Consider the following 27848-nt stretch of genomic DNA (forward strand, 5'->3'; position numbering starts at 1 on the left):
GGGTCACGTGTCTAGTTGATAGTGAGCAATAGACCTCGCCGCTTTCTTTGGCATCGCGCCTATCAGGGTCACGTGACCAGTGTGTGTGACGTAGACAGGATCCTGGACTGGAGGAAAGAAGAGTAAGTGACGGAGACCTGTCCTGTGTGCTGCGCGTGTGACTACAACCCCCAGCATGCTGCAGAACTCCTAGCAGATGTCATTATAGGGTTAAATAGAAGAAACATTTAGAGAGCTGGAGTTGGGGCTGCGGAGGAGGCAGATGTTAGTGAGGAGAGACAAGTGCAGGGGGAGCAGTGTGTGTGTGCAGGCAGCAGGGGGAGCAGTGTGTGTGTGTGTGTGTGCAGGCAGCAGTGGGAGTAGTGTGTGTGTGTGCAGGCAGCAGGGGGAGCAGTGTGTGTGTGTGCAGGCAGCAGGGGGAGCAGTGTGTGTGTGTGCAGGCAGCAGTGGGAGTAGTGTGTGTGTGTGCAGGCAGCAGGGGGAGCAGTGTGTGTGTGCAGGCAGCAGGGGGAGCAGTGTGTGTGTGCAGGCAGCAGGGGGAGCAGTGTGTGTGTGCAGGCAGCAGGGGGAGCAGTGTGTGTGCAGGCAGCAGGGGGAGCAGTGTGTGTGCGCAGGCAGCAGGGGGAGCAGTGTGTGTGCGCAGGCAGCAGGGGGAGCAGTGTGTGTGTGCAGGCAGCAGGGGGAGCAGTGTGTGTGTGCAGGCAGCAGGGGGAGCAGTGTGTGTGTGCAGGTGGAGCAGTGTGTGTGTGTGCAGGCAGCAGGGGGAGCAGTGTGTGTGTGCAGGGGGAGCAGTGTGTGTGCGTGCAGGCAGCAGGGGGAGCAGTGTGTGTGTGCAAGCAGCAGGGGGAGCAGTGTGTGTGTGTGCAGGTAGCAGGGGGAGCAGTGTGTGTGTGCAGGTAGCAGGGGGAGCAGTGTGTGTGCAGGTAGCAGGGGGAGCAGTGTGTGTGCAGGTAGCAGGGGGAGCAGTGTGTGTGTGCAGGCAGCAGGTGGAGCAGTGTGTGTGTGTGCAGGCAGCAGGTGGAGCAGTGTGTGTGTGTGCAGGCAGCAGGGGGAGCAGTGTGTGTGTGCAGGCAGCAGGGGGAGCAGTGTGTTCAGGCAGGCAGCAGGTGGAGCAGTGTGTGTGTGCAGGCAGCGGGGGAGCAGTGTGTGTGTGCAGGCAGCGGGGGGAGCAGTGTGTGTGCAGGCAGCAGGGGGAGCAGTGTGTGTGTGTGTGTGTGCAGGCAGCGTGGGGGGAGCAGTGTGTGTGTGCAGGCAGCGTGGGGAGCAGTGTTTGTGTGCAGGCAGCAGGGGGAGCAGTGTGTGCAGGCAGCAGGGGGAGCAGTGTGTGTGCAGGCAGCATGGGGAGCAGTGTGTGCAGGCAGCGTGGGGAGCAGTGTGTGCGTGCAGGCAGCAGTGGGAGCAGTGTGTGTGTGTGCAGGGGGAGCAGTGTGTGTGCAGGCAGCAGGGGAAGCAGTGTGTGTGTGCAGGCAGCAGGGTGAGCAGTGTGTGTGTGTGCAGGCAGCGTGGGGAGCAGTGTGTGTGCGTGCAGGCAGCAGGGGGAGCAGTGTGTGTGTGCAGGCAGCAGGGTGAGCAGTGTGTGTGTGTGTGTGCAGGCAGCAGGGGGAGCAGTGTGTGCGTGCAGGCAGCAGGGGGAGCAGTGTTTGTGTGTGCAGGCAGCAAGGGGAGCAGTGTGTGTGTGCAGGGAGCAGTGTGTGTGTTTGTACAGGCAGCAGGGGGAGCAGTGTGTGTGTGCGTGCAGGCAGCAGGGGGAGCAGTGTGTGTGTGCAGGCAGCAGGGGGAGCAGTGTGTGTGTGCAGGCAGCAGGTGGAGCAGTGTGTGTGTTCAGGCAGCAGGTGGAGCAGTGTGTGTGTGCAGGCAGCAGGTGGAGCAGTGTGTGTGTGCAGGCAGCAGGGGGAGCAGTGTGTGTGTGCAGGCAGCAGGGGGAGCAGTGTGTGTGTGCAGGCAGCAGGGGGAGCAGTGTGTGTGTGTGTGTGCAGGTAGCAGAGGGAGCAGTGTGTGTGTGTGTGTGCAGGTAGCAGAGGGAGCAGTGTGTGTGTGCAGGCAGCAGGGGGAGCAGTGTGTGCAGGCAGCAGGTGGAGCAGTGTGTGCAGGCAGGCAGCAGGTGGAGCAGTGTGTGTGTGCGCAGGCAGCGGGGGAGCAGTGTGTGTGTGTGCAGGCAGCGGGGTGAGCAGTGTGTGTGTGTGTGTGCAGGCAGCGGGGGAGCAGTGTGTGTGTGCAGGCAGCGGGGGGAGCAGTGTGTGTGTGTGCAGGCAGCGGGGGGAGCAGTGTGTGTGTGTGCAGGCAGCAGGGGGAGCAGTGTGTGTGTGTGCAGGCAGCAGGGGGAGCAGTGTGTGTGTGTGTGCAGGCAGCAGGGGGAGCAGTGTGTGTGTGTGCAGGCAGCAGGGGGAGCAGTGTGTGTGTGTGTGTGTGCAGGCAGCAGGGGGAGCAGTGTGTGTGTGTGCAGGCAGCAGGGGGAGCAGTGTGTGTGTGCAGACAGCAGGGGGAGCAGTGTGTGTGTGCAGGCAGCAGGGGGAGCAGTGTGTGTGTGTGCAGGCAGCAGGGGGAGCAGTGTGTGTGTGTGCAGGCAGCAGGGGGAGCAGTGTGTGTGTGTGTGTGTCTGTGCAGACAGCAGGGGGAGCAGTGTGTGTGTGCAGGCAGCAGGGGGCGCAGTGTGTGTGTGCGCAGGCAGCAGGGGGAGCAGTGTGTGTGTGTGCAGGCAGCAGGGGGAGCAGTGTGTGTGTGTGTGTGTGTGTCTGTGCAGGCAGCAGGGGGAGCAGTGTGTGTGTGTGCAGGGAGCAGGGGGAGCAGTGTGTGTGTGTGTGTGCAGGGAGCAGGGGGAGCAGTGTGTGTGGGGGGAGCAGTGTGTGTGTGTGTGTGTGTGTGTGTGTGTGTGTGTGTGCAGGCAGCGGGGGGGGAGCAGTGTGTGTGTGCAGGCAGCAGGTGGAGCAGTGTGTGTGTGCGCAGGCAGCAGGTGGAGCAGTGTGTGTGTGCAGGCAGCAGGTGGAGCAGTGTGTGTGTGTGTGTGTGTGTGCAGGCAGCAGGTGGAGCAGTGTGTGTGTGCAGGCAGCAGGTGGAGCAGTGTGTGTGTGTGTGTGTGTGTGCAGGCAGGCAGGCAGCAGAAGACCTCCACCAGGGGGTTTGCTTCCATAAGGCTGGTCTCCTCAACCTCCCATCCATCCCAATGTTACACAGTTACCAAACCGTTCTATGAAATGTTACACGTTCTCCCTAATAAAACCTTTTCTAATATACTTTATTAATAAATTTTGTATTTTTCTTAGTATTTTTCCTCCCTATAGATCACCGTTCCCTGTGTGCTTAATACTCAGTTCTCCGCGCACCGCTGACGCTCGGCGGTGTACGGAGTACACGTTTTTACAATGGTTCCGCAGCGCACGGAGTACAGGCAGGAGCGCACACTGCTGCCCGTGCCCCCTAGAGAATTACTCCCCCTGGCATAGCACATGTGTACTCTGTAAGGCCTCGTGCAGACATACTTGGACCACTGTCCGTGAAAACCTGGCCTGCCACCCTGCTGAGTGCAGGAGCGCACGGCGCCATTGGTTGCTATGACGCTGTGCGCTTCATGCCGCCGTCGCTGTACAGTAATACACTCGTATAGATATTTGTGTATTACTGTACAGCAGCACAAAGCGCACGGCGTCATAGCAACCAAGGACGCTGTGCACTCAGCACGACGGGTTTTCACGGACCGTTGTCCACGTATGTGTGCATGAGGCCTAACCATGTACTATGCCAGGATGAGCGGAGCAGGCAGAAGCAGGATCCCACCCCCCTAATCCTGGCACAGTACACGGTTACAGAGTATACATCTGCTATGCCAGGGGTTAGTAATTCTCCGGAGAGCACGGGCAGCAATGTGCGCTCCTGCCCGTACTCCGTACACCGCCAATTAGAAAAACTTTTATTAGGGTATTAGGGACATCTTATTAAAATTTGATACAAAGGTTTAGTTACTCGTTAAGTAGCGATGGCCTCCAGTAGTAACATGGACCTGATGTGGAGTTATTTCCCCCAAGTCCTCAGGTGACCTTTCTGTTCCTCGTTAGACTGTTGAAAGACGAGCAGAAACGTCACCTGAGAACTTGGGGGACTAACTCCACATTAGTTTCTTTTCACTATTGGAGTGCTGCTTCTACTTGATAGCAGGGGTGGAAGACTAATATATCCCATTGTCCTCAGCAATAAATGTCCCCTCCATTGTATGCTGGGAGTAGTAGTCCTTTATAATCATTGACTCTATACTTTGGGTAAGATCTTCTTCCTAATGGGATTTTACCCTCAATCTTCTATGTTTCTCCTTAGGTACAGGACTCGCAGATAAGGTCTTCTTTGTAAGATGATGGTCATTTCCACCAATGACCCACCAAGGATGGAGAAGGACAGAAACCATGTGGCTACAACAATATTAGACCTCACCCTTGAGATCTTCTCCTTGATAACGGGAGAGGTGAGAGTCTCACATTAGGTCACTCTTATCTCTAGTAATAAACCAGGTAAATGTCTGGAAAGGTGGAGGCTTCTTAGAATCTCTGTAGTGATCGGCGTCTCCTCATACACAGGATTACACAGTAGTGAAGAAGTCGTCTGCTAAGTGTGTGAGACCTCGTACGTCAAGAGGACGGAGCAGGGCCCAGAGCCTCATCACCGAGCCTCCACCTCATTCACTGATACATGAGCAGAAGATCCTAGAACTTACCAACAGGATCACTGACCTGCTGAGCGGAGAGGTGAGCGCTGCTGGGACATTATACAATAAAGCCAAGGGAGGTGTCTGGTAATGACTGTATCATTGTGTTGTCAGGTTCCTGTAAGGTGTCAGGATGTTGCTGTCTATTTCTCCATGGAGGAGTGGGAGTATTTAAAAGGGGAGAAGGACAAAAACCACATGGCTACAAGGATATTAGACCTCGCCCTAGAGATCATCTCCTTGATAACTGGAGAGGTGAGAGTCTCACATGTAGTCAGTCTTATCTCTAGTAATAAACCAGGTAAATGTCTGGAAAGGTGGAGGCTTCTTAGAATCTCTGTAGTGATCAGTGTCTCCTCGTACACAGGATTACACAGTAGTGAAGAAGTCATCTGCCAAGTGTGTGAGACCTCGTGCGTCAAGAGGACGGAAAAAGACCCAGAGCCCCATCACTGAGCCTCCACCTCATTCAATGATACATGAGCATAAGATCCTAGAACTTACCAACAGGATCACTGACCTGCTGAGCGGAGAGGTAAGTTCTGCTGGGACATTATACAATAACGCCAAGGGAGGTGTCTGGTAATGACTGTATCATTGTGTTGTCAGGTTCCTATAAGGTGTCAGGATGTCGCTGTCTATTTCTCCATGGAGGAGTGGGAGTATTTAGAAGGACACAAGGATCTGTACAAAGACCTCATGATGGAGAATCACCAGCCCCTCACATCACCAGGTAAGAGGAGACCTTCCACATTAAAGAGGAGAGACCAGGTTTAGGGTCACCTAGACTCACCCCTCATCTGATCATCACATATAGACAATGTATTCAGTCTCTGTGTGTATTTCCTATAGATGAATCCAGTCAGAGAAATCCACCCGAGAGATGTCCAGAGGAAGAGCAAAATAACTCACTGGATCATCAGGACATCACGATGGAGAATCATCAGTCCCTAACATCACCAGGTATGAGGAGACCTTCCTGATTATAGAGGAGAGTCCAGGTTTGAGGATTTCCTATACTCACACCTCATATGATCATCACATATAGAAAATGTATTCGTTCACTGTCTGTATTTCCTGTAGATCGTTCCAGTCAGAAAAATCCACCCGAGAGATGTCCTAGTCCTCTATGTCCCCAGGACTGTCCAGAGGAAGAGCAGCCCCTCACATCACCAGGTAAGAGGAGACCTTCCTAATTATAGAGGAGAGTCTAGGTTTGGGGGTAATCTAGACTAACCCCTCATTTGATCATCAGATATAGACAATGTATTCAGTCACTGTGTATGTTTCCTATAGATGGATCCAGTCAGAGAAATTCACAAGACAGATGTCCAGAGGAAGAGCATGATAACTCGCTGGATCATCAGGACATCACAATGGAGAATCATCAGTCCCTAACATCATCGGGTAAGAGGAGACCTTTCTGATTATAGTGGAAAATCCAGGTTTGAGGATACTCACCCCTCATCTGATCATCACATATAGACAATGTATTCAGTCACTGTGTATATTTCCTGTAGATGGATCCAGTCAGAGAAATCCACCCGAGAGATGTTCCAGTCCTCTGCATTCCCCGGACTGTCCAGAAGAAGAGCAGAATAACTTACTGGATCATCAGGACATCATGATGGAAAATCATCAGACCCTTACATCACCGGGTAAGAGGAGACCTTCCTGATTTTAAAGAGGACATTTCACCTGTTCTAACATTACAATATCAATACCTGGCACTGTACGGCATGTTCACTAGATATGACATCGTAATTTTTTTTCCTGTGCCGTCGTGCCCCCCCGTTCTGTTTTGGCGCCCTGTATCCTAATCAGTAGCATCAATACCAGCAGAAGGAGACAGCAGCTTTTCTCAGCAGGGGTCTTCTTCTCTGTGGCTGTGAGCTGTCCAATCACAGCGGACTGTGTCACAGCCATTGAGACAAAAACAGCTCACCTTCTCCATGGCTGTGACACGGTCCGCTTCAAGTGGATTCCGTCGCAGCCAGGGAGGAGGAGACACCCCCTGAGAAAAACTGCCGTCTCATCCTCCTTGTACCGATGCTATTGGTTAGCACACAGTGCGCCAAAACAGAACGGGCGGGGGGACAACAGAGGAGCAGATCAGAAAAAAAATATTACTGTTATCACCTGTAGTAAACATGCCCCTACAGTGCCAGGTATTGATCTTGTAATGTCAGAACAGGTGAAAGGACCTCTTTAAAAGAGAGTCCAGGTTTAGACTCGCCCCTCCTCTGGTCATCAGATATAGACAATGTATTCAGTCACTGTGTGTATTTCCTATAGATGAATCCAGTCAGAGAAATCCACCAGAGAGATGTCCAGAGGAAGAGCAGAATAACTCACTGGATCATCAGGACATCACGATGGAGAATCATCAGTCCCTAACATCACCAGGTAAGAGGAGACCTTCCTAATTATAGAGGGGAGTCCAGGTTTGAGAATTTCCTATATTCACACCTCATATCATCATCACATATAGAAAATGTATTAGTTCACTGTGTGTATTACCTGTAGATCGTTCCAGTCAGAAAAATCCACCCGAGAGATGTCCTAGTCCTCTATGTCCCCAGGACTGTTCAGAGGAAGAGCAGAATGTCCCACTAGATCATCAGGACATCATGATGGAAAATCACCAGCCCCTCACATCACCAGGTAAGAGGAGACCTTCCTAATTATAGAGGGGAGTCCAGGTTTGGGGGTAATCTAGACTCACCCCTCATTTGATCATTAGATATAGACAATGTATTCAGTCACTGTGTGTATTTCCTATAGATGGATCCAGTCAGAGAAATTCACCAGACAGATGTTCTAGTCCTCTATGTCCCCAGGACTGTCCAGATGAAGAGCAGAATAACTCGCTGGATCATCAGTCCCTAACATCACCGGGTAAGAGGAGACCTTCCTGATTATAGTGGAAAGTCCAGGTTTGAGGATACTCACCCCTCATCTGATCGTCACATATAGACAATGTATTCAGTCACTGTGTATATTTCCTATAGATGGATCCAGTCAGAGAAGATATCCCAGTCGTCTATATTCCCAGGACTGTCCAGGGGAGAAGCAGAATGTCCCACCGGGTCATCCGGTAGGTGTAACTCAGATTTCAGTAGATCCTCTATAGAATGATGTAGTGAAGTTTTCTATTAGAAATTGAATTCATTTCCGGTCTGATTCCAATGAATTGGTTGGAAATTTGGGTTTGAATAAATCCAGGCTCCAATTGGCCTGAAAATTGTTGTTTGACACTTTGTGTTGTTCTAGGACTCAGTTGTTTTGTAGCTTGCCTTTCTATTTTTTGTTACTTTTTTTTCACCAGTTCTCTCTCCATTGACACAGACAGGAATAGTGTTGGGTGAGACGGACATGCATACCTATGGGGAACCGTATGGCAGCGTCAGATTTGTTATGCTTTTTAAAATAACAAGAGTTCCAAAAATTTATTAGCAAATGCCTGTTTATAGACACATTTGTCGGGTATATAAAGCAAATGCTTTATGTGTGTGTGTGTGTGTACATACACTCACCTAAAGAATTATTAGAAACACCTGTTCTATTTCTCATTAATGCGATTATCTAGTCAACCAATCGCATGGCAGTTGCTTCAATGCATGTAGGGTTGTGGTCCTGGTCAAGACAATCTCCTGAACTCCAAACTGAATGTCAGAATGGGAAAGAAAGGTGGGCTACAACAGCAGAAGACCCCACCGGGTACCACTCATCTCCACTACAAATAGGAAAAAGAGGCTACAATTTGCACGAGATCACCAAAATTGGACTGTTGAAGACTGGAAAAATGTTGCCTGGTCTGATGAGTCTCGATTTCTGTTGAGACATTAAAATGGTAGAGTCCGAATTTGGCGTAAACAGAATGAGAACATGTATCCATCATGCCTTGTTACCACTGTGCAGGCTGGTGGTGGTGGTGTAATGGTGTGGGGGATGTTTTCTGGGCACACTTTAGGCCCCTTAGTGCCAATTGGCCATCGTTTAAATGCCACGGGCTACCTGAGCATTGTTTCTGACCATGTCCATCCCTTCATGACCACCATGTACCCATTCTCTGATGGCTACTTCCAGCAGGATAATGCACCATGTCACAAAGCTCGAATCATTTCAAATTGGTTTCTTGAACATGACAATGAGATCACTGGACTAAAATGGCCCCACAGTCACCAGATCTCAACCCAATAGAGCATCTTTGCGATGTGGTGGAACGGGAGCTTCGTGCCCTGGATGTGCATCCCTCAAATCTCCATCAACTGCAAGATGCTATCCTATCAATATGGGCCAACATTTCTAAAGAATGCTATCAGCACCTTGTTGAATCAATGCCACGTAGAATTAAGGCAGTTCTGAAGTCAAAAGAGGATCCAACACCGTATTAGTATGGTGTTCCTAATAATTCTTTAGGGGAGTGTATGTATGTATGTATGTATGTGTGTGTGTATATATATATATATATATATATATATATATATAATATAAAATTTCCCCAGTCGTCTCCATGACAGCACAAACTGAGATTGCCTTCCTCTGATAGGACAGGAAAAAGCACACAGAGAGGTTAAAAACCCCACCCCTCATCGCCAGTGTTTTTTCCTGTCCTGTCAAGGAAGGAATGCCAGAGAGGTGCTGGGAGCCCTTCTGGGTTCCCTAGTTTTTATTTTTTACTTTTTTCTTCTCACCCTGCTGCGGCGGGGTGTCACCTGTTAGACCGTAGGTCGGTTCCGGGGTCCGGCTCTCCCTCCTCCAGGCGCGGTCTATGCCCGGGTCACCCTCACTCATGGTGATCCCGGCGAAGTTCCCTCTGCGGCGGCCCAGGCGGGCTTAAAGCAGTGAGGTAGGGCGGCTGGAGCGACGCTGTGATGCGCTTCCCTCCAGTCGCCAGGTGATGACGTCAGACGCCGGGAGGCGTGGCCAGCGTCGTGACGTCACAGAGGCCGCGGCCAGCGCCAAATTCAAAAAGGGAAGCTGATTCGGCCGCTCTGAGGTCTCCACGGTCACCTTACCTGCTGATAGCAACGCAAGTGGACGGGAGCTGAGAAGATGAGCGCCCCTACCACCACTGGCTCGGGTCCTGAGCCCCCTACCACTCTGGGCGGTGTGAGTAACCTGCTGGCACCCTTTCATATTGCTTATTTTTCCCTGCAGTGGTTGACCCTTTCCTCCCTTGGTGTTGCAGGGAGAAAAGGAGTCTTCCTCCTCCGTTAAATCCAGACCCAGGAAGTCCGGCGTCTGTTCTAAGCGCCTTGCTTCCTCAGGGTCCAAGTTATTATGTAAGGACTGCACCTCTACCGTGGTGAAGGCAGAGTCCTCTAGCTTCTTGGAGGAGATCAAGACTCTGGTCAGAACGGAGGTCCAATCAGCGTTGGCCGCTAGGGACCCCCCTGCCTCCCCTATACCCCAGCCCAGTCAGGGCCGCAGACCACTCTCTTCCAGAGGCTTGGACTACTCCGGGAGTGATCTGGACTCGGCCAAATCTGTTGTGTCAGATGCGGGGACGTCGGCAAGATCTCAGGAATTGGAGGAAAGTAGTGAGTACAGGAGATTCCTCTTTAACCCAGAGGATATAGAAGAATTGATCCGAACCATCAGGGCTACTATTAAGATGGAGGTCCCTAAGAAGTCCAAGTCAGTCCAGGAGGAGATTTTCGGGGGTTTAGGGGAGAGGCACAAATCGGTGTTCCCAATCCCGGACAATGTCCAGAAGATGATACGGGCAGAATGGGAGAAGCCGGAGAAGGGTTCCTTTATCCCACGGGGCCTCAAAAGGCGATACCCCTTCGACGAAGCGGACTGTGCCGACTGGGAGGCCATTCCCAGGGTGGACGCTCTCGTTGCTAAGGTAGCGAAACGCACGGTCCTTCCATTTGAGGACGCAGCGCAGCTCAAGGACCCTCTAGATAGGAAAGCCAAGTCTGCTCAAGAGAACCTGGGAAGCTACAGCAGCTCTCCTAAAACCGGGGGTAGCAGCGACATGTGTGGCTCGTACACTAGCAGTGTGGCTTGAACAACTAGAGCACCATATAGCGAATAAGGCCCCTCGGGAGGAGATCCTGGATAGTATTCCTCTTCTTAAGAAGGCGACTTTCTTCCTTGCCGATGCCGCTGCAGAATCGGTTAGGCTTTCTGCCCGCACGGCGGTCCTGTCCAATACCACCAGACGGGTTCTATGGCTTAAAGCCTGGTCGGGCGACACCGTATCCAAAAACAGGCTGATATCTCTACTCTTTCACGGTCAGTACGTGTTCGGGTCCGACCTGGACAAGATCCTTGAGAATGCCACGGACCGTAAGAAGGGCTTTCCAGAGGACAAATCCAAGTCCAGGAGACCCCAGCAGGATCCCAAGGCCGATAGGAGGAGCCGCGAGGGTCGCGGATTTACGAGAGGCGGGAGAGGAAAAGGGTTTTTCCTTAATCCCAACAGGGGAGATCCCTCTTCATCAAAACAATGACATCATCCCAGTCGGAGGAAGGCTCAGCTCCTTTCTAGGGGTTTGGGAACAAACCATCACGGATCCGTATATATTAGGCATCGTAGAACATGGCTACACTATAGAACTGGATTCCCTTCCTCCGCAGAGGTTCGTCCTGACAAAGCTCGCCAGGGGCCTCGAGTCTCCCTTATCCGAGGGCGTAAGAAACTTATTACGCCTGGGGGCAGTAGAGAAGGTACCTGCCAGAGATTTGGGGAGAGGTCACTATTCCCCCTTATTCCTGGTCCGGAAATCGAATGGCAATTTTCGGACCATCATAAATTTAAAACCCCTGAACAAACACATCACCTACCACAAGTTCAGGATGGAGACAGTCAAGTCAGCGGTGAAGCTTATCAAAAGAGGGTCTATGATGGCTACAATAGACCTCTCCGACGCATACTTCCATATCCCAATACAGGTCCGTTCCAGAAGATATCTGAGGTTCGCAGTGGAGCAAGGCGGGACGGTTTGCCACTATCAGTTCAAGTGCCTCCCGTTCGGCATATCATCGGCACCCCGCATATTCACCAAGGTGATGGCGGAGGTCGTAGCCTCCCTAAGCAAGGAGGGGATAATAATCGTCCCTTACCTAGACGACCTGCTAATAGTAGCAGAAACCTCAGATCTTCTTCACAGACACATCCAAGTGGTTCTCTCGCGCCTCCAGAACTTGGGCTGGTTGATCAACCGGGAGAAGTCCGACATGTTTCCAGACCATCGGAAGGTACTCCTGGGTATTCTCTTGGATTCAGTTCTTCAAAAATCTTTTCTCCCTCCGCTAAAGGTACAGAAGCTGAGGTCAAGGGTCCTCCACTTCACCAAACAGTCCTGTTGCTCAATAAGGCAGGGCATGGAAATGCTGGGCCATCTCACCTCCTGCATCCCCGCGGTAGCCTGGGCCCAATTCCACACGAGACCTTTGCAGAAGCTGGTTCTAAAACAATGGAACAGGTATCGATCATCCCTGGACCAGTGGTTGTCAGTGTCCCGGGAGGTAAAGGTTTCACTGGGCTGGTGGCTCAAGACCAAGAACCTGGAATCGGGAGTTCCATGGAGGCAGGAAAGCGTGTTGTCCCTCACGACGGACGCCAGCTCTTGGGGCTGGGGGGCCCTCACGGCTTCAGAGACTTTTCAGGGATTTGGTCCGAGGACCAGAGAGGGATGTCCTCCAACTACAGAGAACTCCGTGCGGTGTGGGAAGGCCTCAGGTCCATCCAAATACAGGCCAAAAATCGCCACGTCCTGGTCCATTCGGACAATTCCACAGCGGTGGCATTTATCCTAGCACCAAGGAGGAACAAGACACGGTCATCTCCAGAGGCTCTCAGACCGAATCTTCCTTTGGGCAGAAAAGAATCTACAATCCCTTGCGGCAGTACATCTAAAGGGATCCCTGAATCTCCAGGCGGATTACCTCAGTCGGCAAAGTCTGGATCCAGGCGAGTGGTCTTTGTCCCAGACCGCTTTCCAACAGATTCGGGATCGTTGGGGGAATCCCATCCTAGACCTGTTTCGCATCAGCGAAGAATCGCAAGGTTCAGAATTTCTTCTCCCTCAATCGAAGAGACCCATGTGTGGCAATAGACGCTTTTACCCAGAGCTGGACGACGGGCCTAGTCTACGCCTTTCCCCCGATACCAGTAATCCCAAGAGTGCTCCAAAAGTTTCAGTCCGAAAGGTGCAGACTGATTCTGGTGGTCCCATTCTGGCCCAGGAGAAGCTGGTTCGGGCTCCTCAGGTCCCTCAGCCCGGAAGATCCCATCCGTTTCCTGCCGGAGGAGGGTCTTCTAACCCAGGGTCCCATACCGCACCCCAATACCAACCTCCTCAAGCTGTCCGCCTGGATTCTGAGCAATCCCTCTTGCTAGGGCTAGGGCTCTCTGAAAGAGTAGTTAAGACCCTCTTACTCAGTAGGAAGTCCAACACCTCCAAAGCGTACCTCAAGGTTTGGAGGAAGTTCGCCTCCTGGGGCGGAGTCAGGTTCAACCAGTCCACCCCTAATATCCCTCTTATCCTGGAATTCCTCCAGGATGGGCTGGATTTGGGTCTTGCTCCTAACACATTGCGAGTTCAGGTGTCTGCCTTGGGGGCCCTCTATAATACCAGCCTTTATGAGGTCCCCTGGGTAGCAAGATTCCTGAAAGCGGCAGATCGACTGAATCCCCGAGTCAGGAATATGGTCGCACCATGGAACCTCAACACCGTCCTTTTAGGGCTGTCAGATGTTCCGTTTGAGCCTCTGCTCTCCCTATCTATTAAGTGGCTCACTCTGAAAACCATCTTCCTAGTGGCCATATCCTCCGCAAGGAGGGTTTGCGAGCTCCAGGCTCTGTCCATACAGGAACCCTTCCTCAAGGTGCTAGACGACAAGCTTGTTTTCAAATTAGACCCCTGTTTTCTCCCCAAGGTGGTCTCCTCTTTCATAGGTCGCAAGATATAGTTATCCCTGTCTTTTTTCCTAACCCTAAAGACGAGCAGGAATCTAGATTCCACAATTTAGACGTTAGGCGTTCAGTTCTTCATTATTTACACGCCACAGAGGAGTGGCGTATCGACAAAAATTTATTTATCCAGTTTGCAGGTCCAAATAGGGGTAAGAAGGCAGCTAAGAGCTCTATATCCCGCTGGATTATATGCACCATCTCCGAGGCCTATAAAGCCTCCGGTAAGGAGGCTCCTCCATCCCTTAGAGCCCACTCGGTTAGATCGGTCTCCACTTCTTGGGCTGAAAGAGCCTCTGCTTCGTTAGAACAGATCTGCAGGGCAGCTACCTGGAAGAGGGCCCACACCTTCACCAAGCATTATAGGGTGGATGTGTTTGCTGACGAGGACTTGGCCTTTTGGACGTAAAGTCCTAGGTGCTGTAGTCCCCCCCTAAGTTACTTTGTTAGTTCTCAGTTTGTGCTGTCATGGAGACGACTGGGGAAATGAGTATTACACTCACCGGTAATCCGGTTTCCTGGAAGTCTCCATGACAGCACAACTTTGTCCCGCCCTTGTTTTCTTTGTCAATAGACTATTTGGCTAGTTTTACGTTCTACCCCTTGTCCTAGTCCTGTTATAATACACTGGCGATGAGGGGTGGGGGTGGGGTTTTTAACCTCTCTGTGTGCTTTTTCCTGTCCTATCAGAGGAAGGCAATCTCAGTTTGTGCTGTCATGGAGACTTCCAGGAAACCGGATTACCAGTGAGTGTAATACATATATACATATATATATATATATATATATATATATTCACCAAATGAAGAGGCAGCACTTCCAGTCATGGGTGATAGGGTGACGACCCCAAACTTTATTCCCATATATATATATGTGTGTGTGTGTGTGTTTTAGATCAAAATATAAAAATTGTGCAAATGATATTGATCAGCAAGGTGGACATATATACACCTCCAAGAGTTCGATCGAGATCCTAATTATTTTGCGCAATCACTAAAACAGGGTACAAGCATCTATACAAAAATATAAATAGTTTATAATACAGTCAAAAATTAATCAACGTAAATTTCAATAATATACAATGATATGCAGTACTCAGAATTCACCACTATATGGTGCCAACAAAACACTACTCAACCAACACTAGAATATTATGCAATATGGCTTTAAAATTGTGAGAGAAGAAAATGACAGACACGAGCCCTTGCTCTGCCCAAAATGATGACCAATCTCAGATAATGGTAGTATTGCAACAAAACTTATAAATTATTGGCTTGATATCAAACTAGGGAATATAAAGATTCCCAACAGAGAGTTTCTCCAATATTATCCCCTTTATTCAGTTATATGCATCGTAACTGAAATCAGCAAAAATATTGATGTAGCAACTAACATTACACGTCCGCAAATGAGCGGGTATCTGGTATCAAGCCAATTAATTTAGATCGATACTACATAAAACAAAAATATACATTACCCAAGGGTCAAGTGATGTGCAGAGTCTTTTGGGCAGTCAGCTCTCAAGAGTTTTTCCAAATCTTTCTCCAGAGATCTCCCTTTCTTTCTTTGTTTTTCTTTCTGTCTTTTTTTTTTAAATCTGGTTTCTTAACCCAAAACTTATCTGATGAACACACCTTCCTAGTTTGGAACTTTCCAATCATTGTTGGATAGGCGTGTGCATTAATAAGGAACGTGATGTCATAATACTACCCAGAAGGCACTTTTGCTACTGGTGTAGTATTAACTGCTCATATCTAGGTGGCACTGTTATATGAGCAATAAGCATCATACCATTAACGGTTAACTCGTACATGCCTGATATTTTTAATACTACACACCTGTGTATCAGAGCCAAGGGACAAAGTTTGATACGTGAATGTATACTTTGAGGAACATCTAGACAATTCTCACACTGTGGAATTCATGTTCAGATAAGAAAAACAATGAAGCCTCTAAGTCTGCAGGTGTTGTGTATCTTCTAACTGTCCAAATGTATAATAGATTGTTATAATAACACTAGCTCTTTGAACGGCGCAGTAATCTTCCCATGGACTTACTTCGGCCTACATGAAAATCCATACAAAATAGTGAATATAAATCAACATTGCTCTTAAAGGCAATGAATACCCATTATAATTAAAATAAGTAGATATAACTGTTTACACTTATGAAAAAGCACAGCACATTGTAGTATCAGGAGAAACAGTGGCTTGTTCTGAACAAGTGTGTGTGTATATATATATATATATATATATATATATATATTATATTATATTATATTTATTTTTAATTTTTTTGGAGCAGCAGTGTGTATTTGGAACCTCATAGACAAGGTAGGAGGTGTGCAGCTTTGTATGGGCTAATAGTTTTGTCAGTATGGAAACTGAGAGATAAGGCAGGAGATGTGTGGCTGTATAGGGGTAGTAGTGACAGCTGCAGTAGTATGGAACCTGACTGATAGATGTGTGGCTTCGTAGGAGTAGTTGCAGTAGGGGAAGTAACAGCAGCAATGCAGTATGGAACATGATGGTCAGGCAGACAGTGGTATTATTGGGCCAGTGATAAATAGCCACTGTCGGCAATGGCAGATTAATTAATTGGCCTCAACCGGAGGTGTGTGAAAATCCTCACAGATCCATGCCTCACTCGTTTTCTCTAGTGTGATGTTTTATACACTTATGGAGGATGTTTTTTTCCTCCTCGATGTGACGCCACCTACCTTGCTGAATACCCTCGGTGACAGTATGCTGGAGGTTGGATAAGACAGTACACCCATAGCAAACTTGACCATTTTCTACCACTGTTGCAGTCTGCCTGCCCAGAAGTCCATGGGGTCAGGAAACGGGGTTTGTGCTGGAGAAAGGACACCAGTCAGGTACAAATAAACCTGGTTGTAGGAGTCTGTGCGTATCCTTTTACTGTTCGGTCATGTTGAGCATCCTGAATTTTTTGCTGGTGCTACGTCTTCTGGTATTCATCTTAGCAGAGACGACGGGAGGTCGATGACACAGCATGGGGGGAGGAGGAGAGGATCCTCCTGGTCAGACATGTGGGCAGCAAGTATCTGCCCTGCTGTGTACAAAGCATATCCTGGTAATACTAAAATGTTGCCGCCCTTTCCGGATCAGGAAAACATTCTTTGCTTTGATAGTGAGGGTCTAAAGGCATGGTTCCTCCGTATTCATCACTGTGCTTGTCAGTACATAAGTCACCACCTATCATACGGCGTGCCATGTTCACTTGCCTTCCCGAGGACCCAGTTCTTTTCTTCTCTGCCCCACACTGTGATAGTTGGTCCTGGCCAGTGTTGTCATCATCAGCCTCATTCTCAAGCTGTGCCAGGAAAACTCTATGTACTCCTGCACCACCAACTCCTCATCCTCCCCCACTTCCTTCTCCACAGGACTTTATCTGTGCAGGTCCCAGTCATGGCATATCAAGGTGTGACCGGCATCCTCTGCGGCCAATGAGGATGTGGGTAATTGAATTCAATTCCCCAGGTCTCCCTGAAGAGACCAAGGATATTGAAGCTGCATAAGAAATGAGCAATTGTGAGCAATAAATAAATGTAAAAATGTTTAGATTTAAAAAGAATTTTTTTTTATTTTTTAGACTCAAATACGAGCTTCAAAATCATAACAAAAAAAATAAACATCATGGGTATCACCGTGACTGAAACCCCCCGTACTATTAAAATATGGAAAAATATTTTTTCAATAGGGTGAATGGCGTAACGGAAAAAGGCCTATTTGCCACTTTTTCATCACTTCTTTTAACCAAAAAAAGTAATACAATGTGATCAAAAAGTTACACACTCTCCAAAATGGTATCAATAAAAACTACAGACTGTCCAGCAAAAACAGCTCAGTGGATATAGCTATAAAAAAAGTTATGGTGATGTAAAAATAAATGTTTTCTCAAAGTTTAAATGTATTCTTAAAGTTAGACATAAAAACCTATACATATGGGTTTTTTTTTCGTTGTAATCGTACTGACCCAAAGAATGAAGGGCACAGGTCAGTTTTGCCGGAACGTCGTGGTAACAAAACCCATAAAACAATAGAGGAATTGCGTTTTTTTGTTTTTTTTTTCCAATTCCACCCCATTTGGATTTTTTTTTCCTCCCTCTTTCTACTACATTGTATGCCATATTAAATGGTGTCTTTAGAAAGTACAACTTGTTCTGCAAAAAATAAGCCCTCATACAGCTTTGTGAACGGAAAAATAAAAATGTTATGGCTCAAGGAAGATGGGGAGGAAAAATAAAAACGCCAAAACGAAAAACGTCCGGTATTCTAAGGGTTAAACTACATTTGACTTTATTTTGCAGTTAAAAATGGCCTCTAAAGGAGACTTCACCCGTCTCGTCTGCAAGTTCTGTCGGAGACTGCAGGGAAAACTGTCGGTGCACCTGCGCAGGGTTTGCCTAAAAACAGCAAGCGAAGCAGAGATCAGTCAATGTGTGACGGAAGCGAAGAAAAACCTCCATAAAATAAAGGCTTCTTTCAGCATTGTTTCATATGAAGAGCTGAATTTTCAGAAAAGCAGCTTTTCGGATCCGCAGTTGTTCTTTGCAGATTTCTTGCAGAGACGTGGCTCCCTTATTGTAGATAGACCAGCTGACAGGTACGCCGCCATCTTCTCATTTCTGCATTTTTTTTGTTGAATTCCTTTTCCTTTTAAGTGTATGTTGAATATTTCATGATGTTATCAGGAACAAACATCCCTCCGAATGTCCGGTCCAGATACTTGGCTCGTTTAGAGGTGCCACGGGTTAGATGTTTTACCCGATGAGTGTTCGTTCATCGGATGAAACTCTTGTTCATGCGGACACCAAAGCTCATTGCCCAGAAACAATGAAGACAAGAGATAGCAGCAGCAATCGGCTCACTGTGGAGGCGATCGACTAACGCTCAGGCAATTGTCGGTAATAAAGGCTTCCTTCCCGACAATCATCTGCTCACTGGCACAGTGTAATGCCTTAATTGTGTGTGCCGGTAGCTGATTACTGTCCAGTGCTGGGGAAGGGGCCCCTATGTGAATAGACATGGCTCGGTCCAGCCCCACTATCGGTAATACTTACCCCTCACCCACTGATGGGGAAGATCTACAAATCGGACAATCCATATATTTTGTCATGTTAAAAAAATCACTGTTTGCCGGTGGTAGATCATGTCTAACCACGACCTGCCACCGGCAAACCACTGTACAGCATGGGGACACGAGCGAAGGCGTAACGATCGCTCCACCCCATGCTGTGGAGGAGATCGCTGTATGTAATAGCAGTGGTCTCCTCTGCTAGGGAGCAGGCAGCTGCCGGGAAGGAACGCATCCCTCCCGACAATGTGCAATACAGACTTAAAGGAAATGTCTCACCCAAAATTGTATCTGCCAGTTAAAACCAGATAGCAACACATCATTTTTTTTTTTTATCTGGTTTTATTTCCTGACTGTAGATATATATTATTTCCTGAATCTTATTGTGGAGGCGGCCATCTTGCCCGAGCTGTTCTTAAGTGTGTACAAAGCATTAAAAAAAATTGCTTTCCGGCAGCCCCATGGTCCATAGACACAGTGGTCAGGAGGGGGGTCCTCATTGACTTCTATGGCAGAGTTTTGTAGGCCTGCTGTGACCTGTGACGTCTTGGCTATGTTAAAGATAATTCAAACTGATCCGTTCTGAACGGATGCAGACAGTTGCACCAAACGTGAGTGTAAAAGTAGACTTAACTGCAGTAAAGTGATCTGTACAAACCAAAAGTGGCACCTATTATTAGACATAGTGGCCAGTGCGAAAACTGCAGGATTTTTGGCTTTATGGAAAATTTAAAAAATCCAAAATTATTTAAAAATATGTTAAATATAAAAAATTGATTTTAAACGGCAGGTCATTTTCTCATGACACCTCCCTTCAAGTCTAGAAACAAAATACATACTAGGCAAAAACACAAAATCTAATGAACCAGTTGAGTGGACAGCATGTGTATACAGATATCTGTCTATGGTATAAATGTATTACTTTATATTGTTTTACTTTTCTCTATAGGCGATCTTCTGATGAAGAGGATGGATCAGAAAGTGAAGACATCGAAGCCACTCGGTAATTTCGACTACAGGACCCTGTGAAGATGTTAGGCGCACTGACAGTGCATGTTCTCTTTATTTCAGGTCCAGCTCTCCTGTATCGCTGCGGAGGACGCTGGCTGAGGCTGGCATCTACAGAAAACATGACCTGGGATGTCCATTGCTGGAAAGCTTTAAGCACTACCTGAAGCTTCACTACACCCTGCCGACCATCAAGCAGATAGTAAGTAGGATTTTCATCCTGACTCTTCCTCACACGTTCAGTCCCTCCACTGACATTAGTGTGTTTACTTTTAGATGGAAAACGTGGCCAGATATCTCTACTTCGTTAACCCTCATGAGATCACTTTAGAATTTATTAGCCACCCGGAGAAAACCAAAGCGTTCATCCAAACCTTCTTTGATTCGAAAACATCAGAGGGAACGGTGAAACTCTATGTTTCACACATTGGCCTTTTTGTTAAGTTTGTCCTCTCAGAACAATTCCCCAATGCCATAGAGGAGATAACAAAGCAGGACGCCAAGATCTTTCTGGCTAGGCTTAAAAAAATGACTGGGGAGACTAACCCGAAGAGAAGGAAAAAGCAAAAGCAAAAGAAGGGGTAAGTACTACTTGGTGTTGGTGTAAGGGAGTTGGAGGGATGGTGGAGGCAGTTTCTCTTTACTGGATAAATGATGATGGGGGTTGCAGTACAAATACCATCAGTAGACACAGTTCTCAGGTATTTCTATCTATCAGATTGGAACAGTTTCATTGGAGTCCAGGAGAAATGGGACTACTTAAAAGTGGCACTATTGAAGGCAACAGAAAATTGCATTAGGCTTGTCAGTAAAAGCAAAAAAAGGAAGAGACCACTGTGGTACTCAGCAGAAGTGGCCAAAATCATTAAAAACAAAAAGATAGCATTTAGGAATTATAAAAAAAAAACGAGGATGACAGGCAAATTTATAAGATTAGGCAGAAAGAGGCCAAACAAGTTATAAGAGCTTCTAAAGCACAGGCAGAAGAGAAATTAGCTCATTCAGGGAAAAAAGCCGATAAGGCATTCTTCAGATACATAAATGAAAAAGGAAACTAAAGCAAGGAATTACAAAATTAAAAACAAAAGGAAGGAAGGTATATGGAAGAAGATAAAGAACTAGCTGACTGCCTCAATGAATACTTCTGTTCAGTTTTTACAAAGGAAAATGAAGGAAAAGGACCTCAGTTAGGAAAGAAGACTAATGAATCTTTTGATGCAAGTGTCTTTACAGGGGAAGAGGTTCTAAGTCGGCTGTCTAAAATTAATGCAAATAAGTCACAGGGGCCTGATGGGATACACCCAAAGCTATTAAAAGAGCTTAGAGCTTTCCAGAAGATTGGAAATTAGCAAATGTTGTGGCCATTCACAAGAAAGGTAGTAGGGAGGAATCGGGCAACTATAGGCCAGTAAGCCTGACATCAATAGTGGGGAAATTAATGGAAACCATACTTAAGGAGAGGATTGTGGAACATCTAAAATCCCATGGATTGAAAGATGAAAAACAGCATGGGTTTACTTCAGGGAGATCATGTCAAACTAATCTTATTGAATTTTTTTGATTGGGTGACTAAAATAATAGATGGCGGAGGTGCAGTAGACAACGCTTATCTGGACTTTAGTAAGGCTTTTGATACTGTCCCACATAGAAGGCTTATCAATAAATTGCAGTCTTTGGGCTTGGACTCCCATATTGTTGAATGGATTAGGCAGTGGCTGAGGGACAGGCAACAGAGGGTTGTAGTCAATGGAGTATATTCAGACCAAGGTCTTGTTACCAGTGGGGTACCTCAGGGATCTGTTCTGGGACCCATATTGTTTAATATCTTTATCAGCGAAATTGCAGAAGGCCTCGATGGTAAGGTGTGTCTTTTTGCTGATGACACAAAGATTTGTAACAGGGTTGATGTTCCTGGAGGGATACACCAAATGGAAAAGGATTTAGGAAAACTAGAGAAATGGTCAAAAATCTGGCAACTAAAATTTAATGTTGATAAGTGCAAGATAATGCACCTGGGGCGTAAAAACCCAAGAGCAGAATATACAATCAGTGATACAGTCCTAACCTCGGTATCTGAGGAAAGGGATTTAGGGGTCATATTTCAGAAGACTTAAAGGTAGGCAGACAATGTCATAGAGCAGCAGGAAATGCTAGCAGATTGCTTGGGTGTATGAGAGGCATTACCAGTAGACAGAGGGAGGCGCTCATGCCGCTCTACAGAGCACTAGTGAGACCTCATCTGGAGTATTGTGCTCAGTACTGGAGACCATATCTCCAGAAGGATATTGATACTTTGGAGAGAGTTCAGAGAAGAGCTACTAAACTGGTACATGGATTGCAGGATAAAACTTACCAGGAAAGATTAAAGGACCTTAACATGTATAGCTTGGAAGAAAGACGAGACAGAGGGGAGATGAGAGAGACTGCTAAATACATAAAGGGAATCAACAAGGTAAAAGAGGAGAGAATATTTTAAAGAAGAAAAACTGCTACAAGAGGACATCGTTTTAAATTAGAGAGGCAAAGGTTTAAAAGTAATATAAGGAAGTATTACTTTACTGAGAGAGTAGTGGATGCATGGAATAGCCTTCCTGCAGAAGTGGTAGCTGCAAATACAGTGGAGGAGGTTAAGCATGCATGGGATAGGCATAAGGCCATCCTTCATATAAGATAGGGCCAGGGGCTATCCATAGTATTCAGTATATTGGGCAGACTAGATGGGCCAAATGGTTCTTATCTGCCGACACGTTCTATGTTTCTATTTCAGAGTAGGCTTAGGTGAGTAGGAGGTGGCTGTAATGATGCTCCCCCCTTAGTCTCTTTTTATAAGTATTAGCAATCTTACAAAATTGGCCATAGGCATACAGTCACTGGCAGTATACTTTCTGCAGTGGCCAGCCTGGGAGATTCAGTACTAGACTCATAAGTGTGGCGTCCATCACATATGCAGTAAAGTCTTTTGCCATAAACATGTTTCAGTCCACCCTGACCTTTTTGGTCCTCAACCATCTGTAAATGTTCAGTGCTTTCTTCCCTCAGGGAATAATCCTTAGCAAAGTCGCTTTCTGACCATTTTCTAATATGTTTGTAGTAACGCTCGTTAGCGATCATCTGACAGTGTAATACTGCCGCCGATTACCTGATGTACGAGCAAACTCTTGTTCATCTGGCAACCCAATCTTTTGACAGGTTTAAAAATTGTTTGCAGACGGCAGATTGTGGTGTCTAAACACCATCTGCTACCGGCAAACAATGATTTGCCATCGCTCCTCCCTGTACTGAGGAGGAGATCGCTGCATGTAATGGCAGTGGTCTCCTCCAGTAGCGAGCAGGCGATTGCTGGTAAGAAACACTTCTTTCCCGACAATCTCTGGCAGAATCCGGCTGTCTAATAGCTGAGGGAAGGGGGGCAGCCTGTCTCCCAGCAACTACACTAATTTCCTACTCCTATATGAACCATAGCATTAACCCTGTTAGCAGTGTTCCAGCGGGTCACTACACAGTCATAGAATTGTCTTTTTTTCCCCCCTCTTTTCTCTATCGTTTATAGGGTTTTGCTTTCCCCCAAGGATTGTCGTAAGGTGCTAACAGTGGCAAAACCCCATGTGCTAAAAATCTTCAAACGGGCTGATTCAGGTGTACTACTGGATGACGGAGAAAAAGTGCTTGCAGGTCTTTACCTTGGGGCCTTGCTCAGCTTAAAGCACCTCTGTAAGCCAGCTGTTGTCCAAAACCTGACGGTAAGGTTCTTCTTACTATTCTATCTCCTGTTGTGCTTTATCTAAGGTTCTTTTTCTGTTCCTTCTCTTACAGGTAAAAGAATGGCTTCAGAGAAAGAACTGCAACCAGTTTGAAGACACAACAGTGACAATTATAACAATGCCAAAAACCATCATTGTGCTACCACAAGAGGAAGAGCTAGTAAGTGTTAAAAACCCAAAACACCGTAGAGTCATTGCACCCGATGTTCTCCATATGGTTTCCATTGACAAGCAAATCCTTAAAGGGAACCCGATTTGATACATATGTAAATTAACCTGAGATGAGTCAGAGCTTGAAAATATGACTCTTCTCTGGTCACACAAGTAAGATATGACTCTTTTATGTTAATTTGCATATGTATCAAATCGTTTTTTTTTTTACACAATAAAAGCACACAGAGCTATGGGGACTGGGTATTGCAGATGTGCTAGCGGCCATCTAGTAACCCATGTCCTCAGCTCTGTACCCCAAATCCCGGTGACAGGTTCCCTTTAACACTTTGTTCATTTCTTACAGCTTTTCAGCATTTACTTCAGATGCATCAGGCACACAATGCTGGATAAGGCTTCAAATGAAGTTCTCCAATTTTTTGTATCGACCAAAGGAAAACCTATAAAGAATCCCAGCAAGAACCTTCAGAGGCTCCAAGTAAAGTAAGTGACCAGTAGGAATAACAATAACATATTTTCTATAGTTTGCTTCTTATGTACCAGTGCTACCAACTGCATATTCTTAGGTTTCAGCTGCCCTCAGTCTCAATGCAACAGGCTGAAGATTCTACCAAGAGGTGGGCACATCTGAATCTCCCCGAGGAACGTAGAGATGTCCTCAATTCCTACATACACTTTGGCGAACAGAAAGAGGAGGTCAACAAAACCAAGTTAATCGAGGCCATGTTCATTTTACACCGCTTGGATGATGACAATCAAAGCGAGACCTCGAGGTGGGAGATGGTTTTATCCACATTCAGCCACATGGCCAATTACATTCTAGATATCTAGCGCAGGGCTCGACAAATCCCAGGTCGCCATGGCGACCAGGAATTTAGTCCTGGCGCTTGGGTATTTGTCAGCCCGTTTTCAAAGGTGCCGGGCGATGGGTGCGGAGCGGAGATGAGCGGAGAGCTGTGTGACGGTGCCTTAGGCTCCCTATACCCGGCTGCTCTTTGGACACGCTCCTCGCCCATGGCTGAGCGTACGCCGCGGAAGTCCACTGTGACAGACGTGGCGGCGCTCGATTCGCGCTGGTGGTGGCCCCGGGGTGTGATGAGGAGAAGCTCCGTCCTGCCCCCAGCGGGCTCGGGCCGCCCATCTGCTCTATAAGCGGAATGCAGAGTCTGGCCTGGCAGCACGTTAAGCGGCTGCTGTGTCTGATGGGCCGGAGGCCTGACCTGCTGTGCGGGGCCATAGTGCTGACCTGCGCCCTCCTCGTGGCTCTCGGGTTCATCTGCAGGTAACTACACGCCTCCAGTGCAAATTACTACTACTCTCATCCAAGTGAGGCAGGAGCCTGAGGTGTCAGCACATGTACACTGTATGCCATAGTCCTATATACTGTACATATATCATGGTCCTGTATACTGCATATACCATACAGCACATGTACACTGCATATGTAACATGGTATACAGCACATGTACACTGCAAATGTAACATGGTATACAGCATTATTGGGGGGCTCTATGGAGAGGTGGGGGGGGGGCACTATGGGGGCATCTACTGGGGGCTTTATGATGCGGCTCCGCCTGGCTCCTAACTTTTTTAGCTGGCTCCTAGTTTCTAAGGAAATTTGTCAAGCCCTGATCTAGCGGTTCATTCAGTTCTCTGGAAAACAAATAATCTTGCTCACTTTATTTTCACAGAAAGAGGAAGAGGACAGAAGATGAATCCGAGGAAGGTAGTGATGCTGAAGATCTGGTTGCCATGAAGGAGAAGTGCTTTAAAAGGTTAATTGAGAGGCACCCCGTTATACCTCAAAAGCACCTTCCGTCTCTAGACACCTGTAAACAGGTCAGCGAGCGCTATGCTCAGTACTGCCAAGATAAATGGAGGCGCATGCAGTGCAAGATTCGTATAGAGGATGTCATCAGTAAGTTTTTGGATTTCTGCTTTTTAACAGATGGCATTGCATTTTTGGGCCGGTATTTTCTATTCATTATGTCGCTGCGATTTAGGACAAGTCCCAAACTAGGGGACTACACTTGCTTGTCTGTGGGATTCAAATTGGTTAATAAGTTTTCCCCGGGTGCCAGGAGATGCGGTCGACCTAAGAATCAAACAGCCAGACACAGGTAGCTGGTTAAACGATTCTCTGCCGGGCAGCGTCCAACGAGTCAATTTTTTGTAGATGTACATGGTGGATCTAGCCTCCTCCCCCCCCCCCCCCCTTAGCCATGAATTATAATATGTCCAATCACAAGCATTTATCAAAGCAACCAATCAGAAACATGATGGTATGAAAAATGACACATAGACACACACAGGCATTACTCATATACAGGTGAAACTCGAAAAATTAGAATATCGTGTAAAGTTCATTTATTTTAGGAATTCAACTTAAAAGGTGAAACTAACATATGAGAGAGACTCATTACATGCAAAGCGGGATCTTTCAAGCCTTTATTTGTTATAATTTGGATGATTATGTCTTACAGTTTATGAAACCCCAAAGTCACAATCTCAGGTACCCTTTGCTCAGGGGGTATGGATTAATTAGCCGACTAGAGTGCGACACTTTGAGCCGAGAATATTGAACCTTTTCACAAAATTCTAATTTTAAGCTGCATTAATGCAATTCCTTTTAATTTGCATTACTGAAATAAATGGACTTTTGCACGATATTCTAATTTTTCGGGTTTCACCTGTATATCATGGACATGAGTCATCTATCTGCAAAAGTCCCCCCTGTGTGTATGTATATATATATATATATATATATATATATATATATATATATATATATATATATATATATAATCTCACATTCTGCCAAGCAGTTTCCTATTTGTGGTATCCGTCCAGCTTCCTTTAACGAATCAATGGTGACTCATATTTCTTAATCATAGATTTTTGGCATAAAAATCAGAAAATGAAGACTTAGGTACATATAAGCACCATTAATGTTTATTGGCCACTTAATTTCTTTCCCAATTATTTAAACTTTTTATTTTTTTATTTATTTTTTATATAATTTCTTGTAGAACACTTCAGGAAGTGTCCAAATAAGAAACAGGTTTTGGCCTACGTGAAGCAACAGGGTTGGACCTCCAATATTCCAAAAACCAGTGATGTTCTGGAGGCTTGGAGACCCCACAAAACCCGACGGAAGGAAGAAAACTTGCAAAACTTTGAAAGCAAGGTGGAGTCTCAAGAATGGACAGGGCTTGCCATGGTTGAAGAAGAAACTAAAGGTGGCTATTCGATAAAGACAACTCAAGCCTTCAAAAAAGGAGATGTTGTATGTGATTATCACGGGGTCCTAATGGACGTACAAAAAACACTAAAGGATGACGAGGGCTGTCTCTTCTTTAGTGTTAAAGGGAAGAAAATGTGCCTAAATGCCACAAAGGCTCCTTGTGGCTGCCACCCACACATGCCTTCCACGTTTGGAAGACTTGTGAAACATTCATGCAAAAAAGACAATTTGAAGGCTGTGCTGGAGTATGTGCAGGATGGGAAAGTGCCAGTCATACTTTTCGAGGCTGTGAAAGACTTATCTCCTGGTACAGAACTTTTTTTCAATTATAGAATGTAACTCATAAGGAGATGGAGGTGATCTGGACTGGCCCAACACCTGAGAAGTGCAATATCCATACTATTTCATGTATATAATTATGCTGATCTGTTATATAACCACATGATTGTTGCTGCTGTTTTTGGAAATGGTCTGTTCATTATAGCTAGCTCTCTGAATTACCTGAGGGTTGGCTAGTAATCACCACCTGAGGTGACCAACTAATTCTTTGGTGAACATAATCTCTTGCTGAAATCGAGCAAAAAGGGGGCAGGACTGTGGGACTTAACTTGGGCTGAAACAAGAGCATCACCGACCCAGAGTTTTCTGCTAGCACTTTCAATTCCCATATGGTTCCCGAGAGTAGTAATCACCACCGTAAGTGAACGACTAGCCACTTCTCGGGTCAACATCAGATTAATTCAGACAGCAGAGAAAAAATGCTTTTAGCACCATTTTGCGCTCACTATTGAGAATAAGCAATAGTCTATAAGTTGACTAGAGCAGAGAACGGCTTGCAGCCATGTTGACTGTGTGGTTATTTTCTGTGGCTGTTAACCCTTAGGATACCGGAGGTTTTTTTCGTTTTTGTTTTCGTTTTTCTTCCCTATGTTCCTGAAGCCATAA

The 27848-nt window shown here is 46.8% G+C and overlaps 1 protein-coding gene across 2 annotated transcripts; it reads left to right on the forward strand.

Annotated features, from left to right (window-relative positions):
* Positions 1-27848, forward strand: LOC122932613. Of its 2 annotated transcripts, XM_044287120.1 has the most exons (20): positions 1-122; positions 4306-4450; positions 4563-4730; positions 4805-4945; positions 5058-5225; positions 5300-5423; positions 5543-5653; positions 7217-7354; positions 7475-7588; positions 7702-7787; positions 17953-18248; positions 19669-19722; positions 19791-19929; positions 20004-20308; positions 23278-23467; positions 23541-23648; positions 24006-24142; positions 24226-24432; positions 25351-25577; positions 26689-27848. In XM_044287120.1, the coding sequence occupies exons 2-20, from the start codon at positions 4340-4342 to the stop codon at positions 27240-27242; spliced, it is 3378 nt and encodes a 1125-aa protein (XP_044143055.1). In that variant the 5' UTR covers positions 1-122; positions 4306-4339; the 3' UTR covers positions 27243-27848. The 2 variants fall into 2 exon arrangements, with proteins under 2 accessions (XP_044143055.1, XP_044143056.1); XM_044287121.1 differs by lacking the exons at positions 4805-4945; positions 5058-5225.

The sequence above is a fragment of the Bufo gargarizans genome, chromosome 3 (genome assembly GCF_014858855.1).
Source record: "Bufo gargarizans isolate SCDJY-AF-19 chromosome 3, ASM1485885v1, whole genome shotgun sequence".
Taxonomy (NCBI): domain Eukaryota; kingdom Metazoa; phylum Chordata; class Amphibia; order Anura; family Bufonidae; genus Bufo; species Bufo gargarizans.

Bases quoted from the DNA above. Each gene is read 5' to 3' on its own strand.
- LOC122932613 (XM_044287120.1), top strand. From the start codon at position 4,340: ATGATGGTCATTTCCACCAATGACCCACCAAGGATGGAGAAGGACAGA. The intron at 24,433-25,350 runs GTGGGAGATGGT...TTATTTTCACAG, and splicing joins AATCAAAGCGAGACCTCGAG to AAAGAGGAAGAGGACAGAAG. The intron at 25,578-26,688 runs GTAAGTTTTTGG...AATTTCTTGTAG, and splicing joins TCGTATAGAGGATGTCATCA to AACACTTCAGGAAGTGTCCA.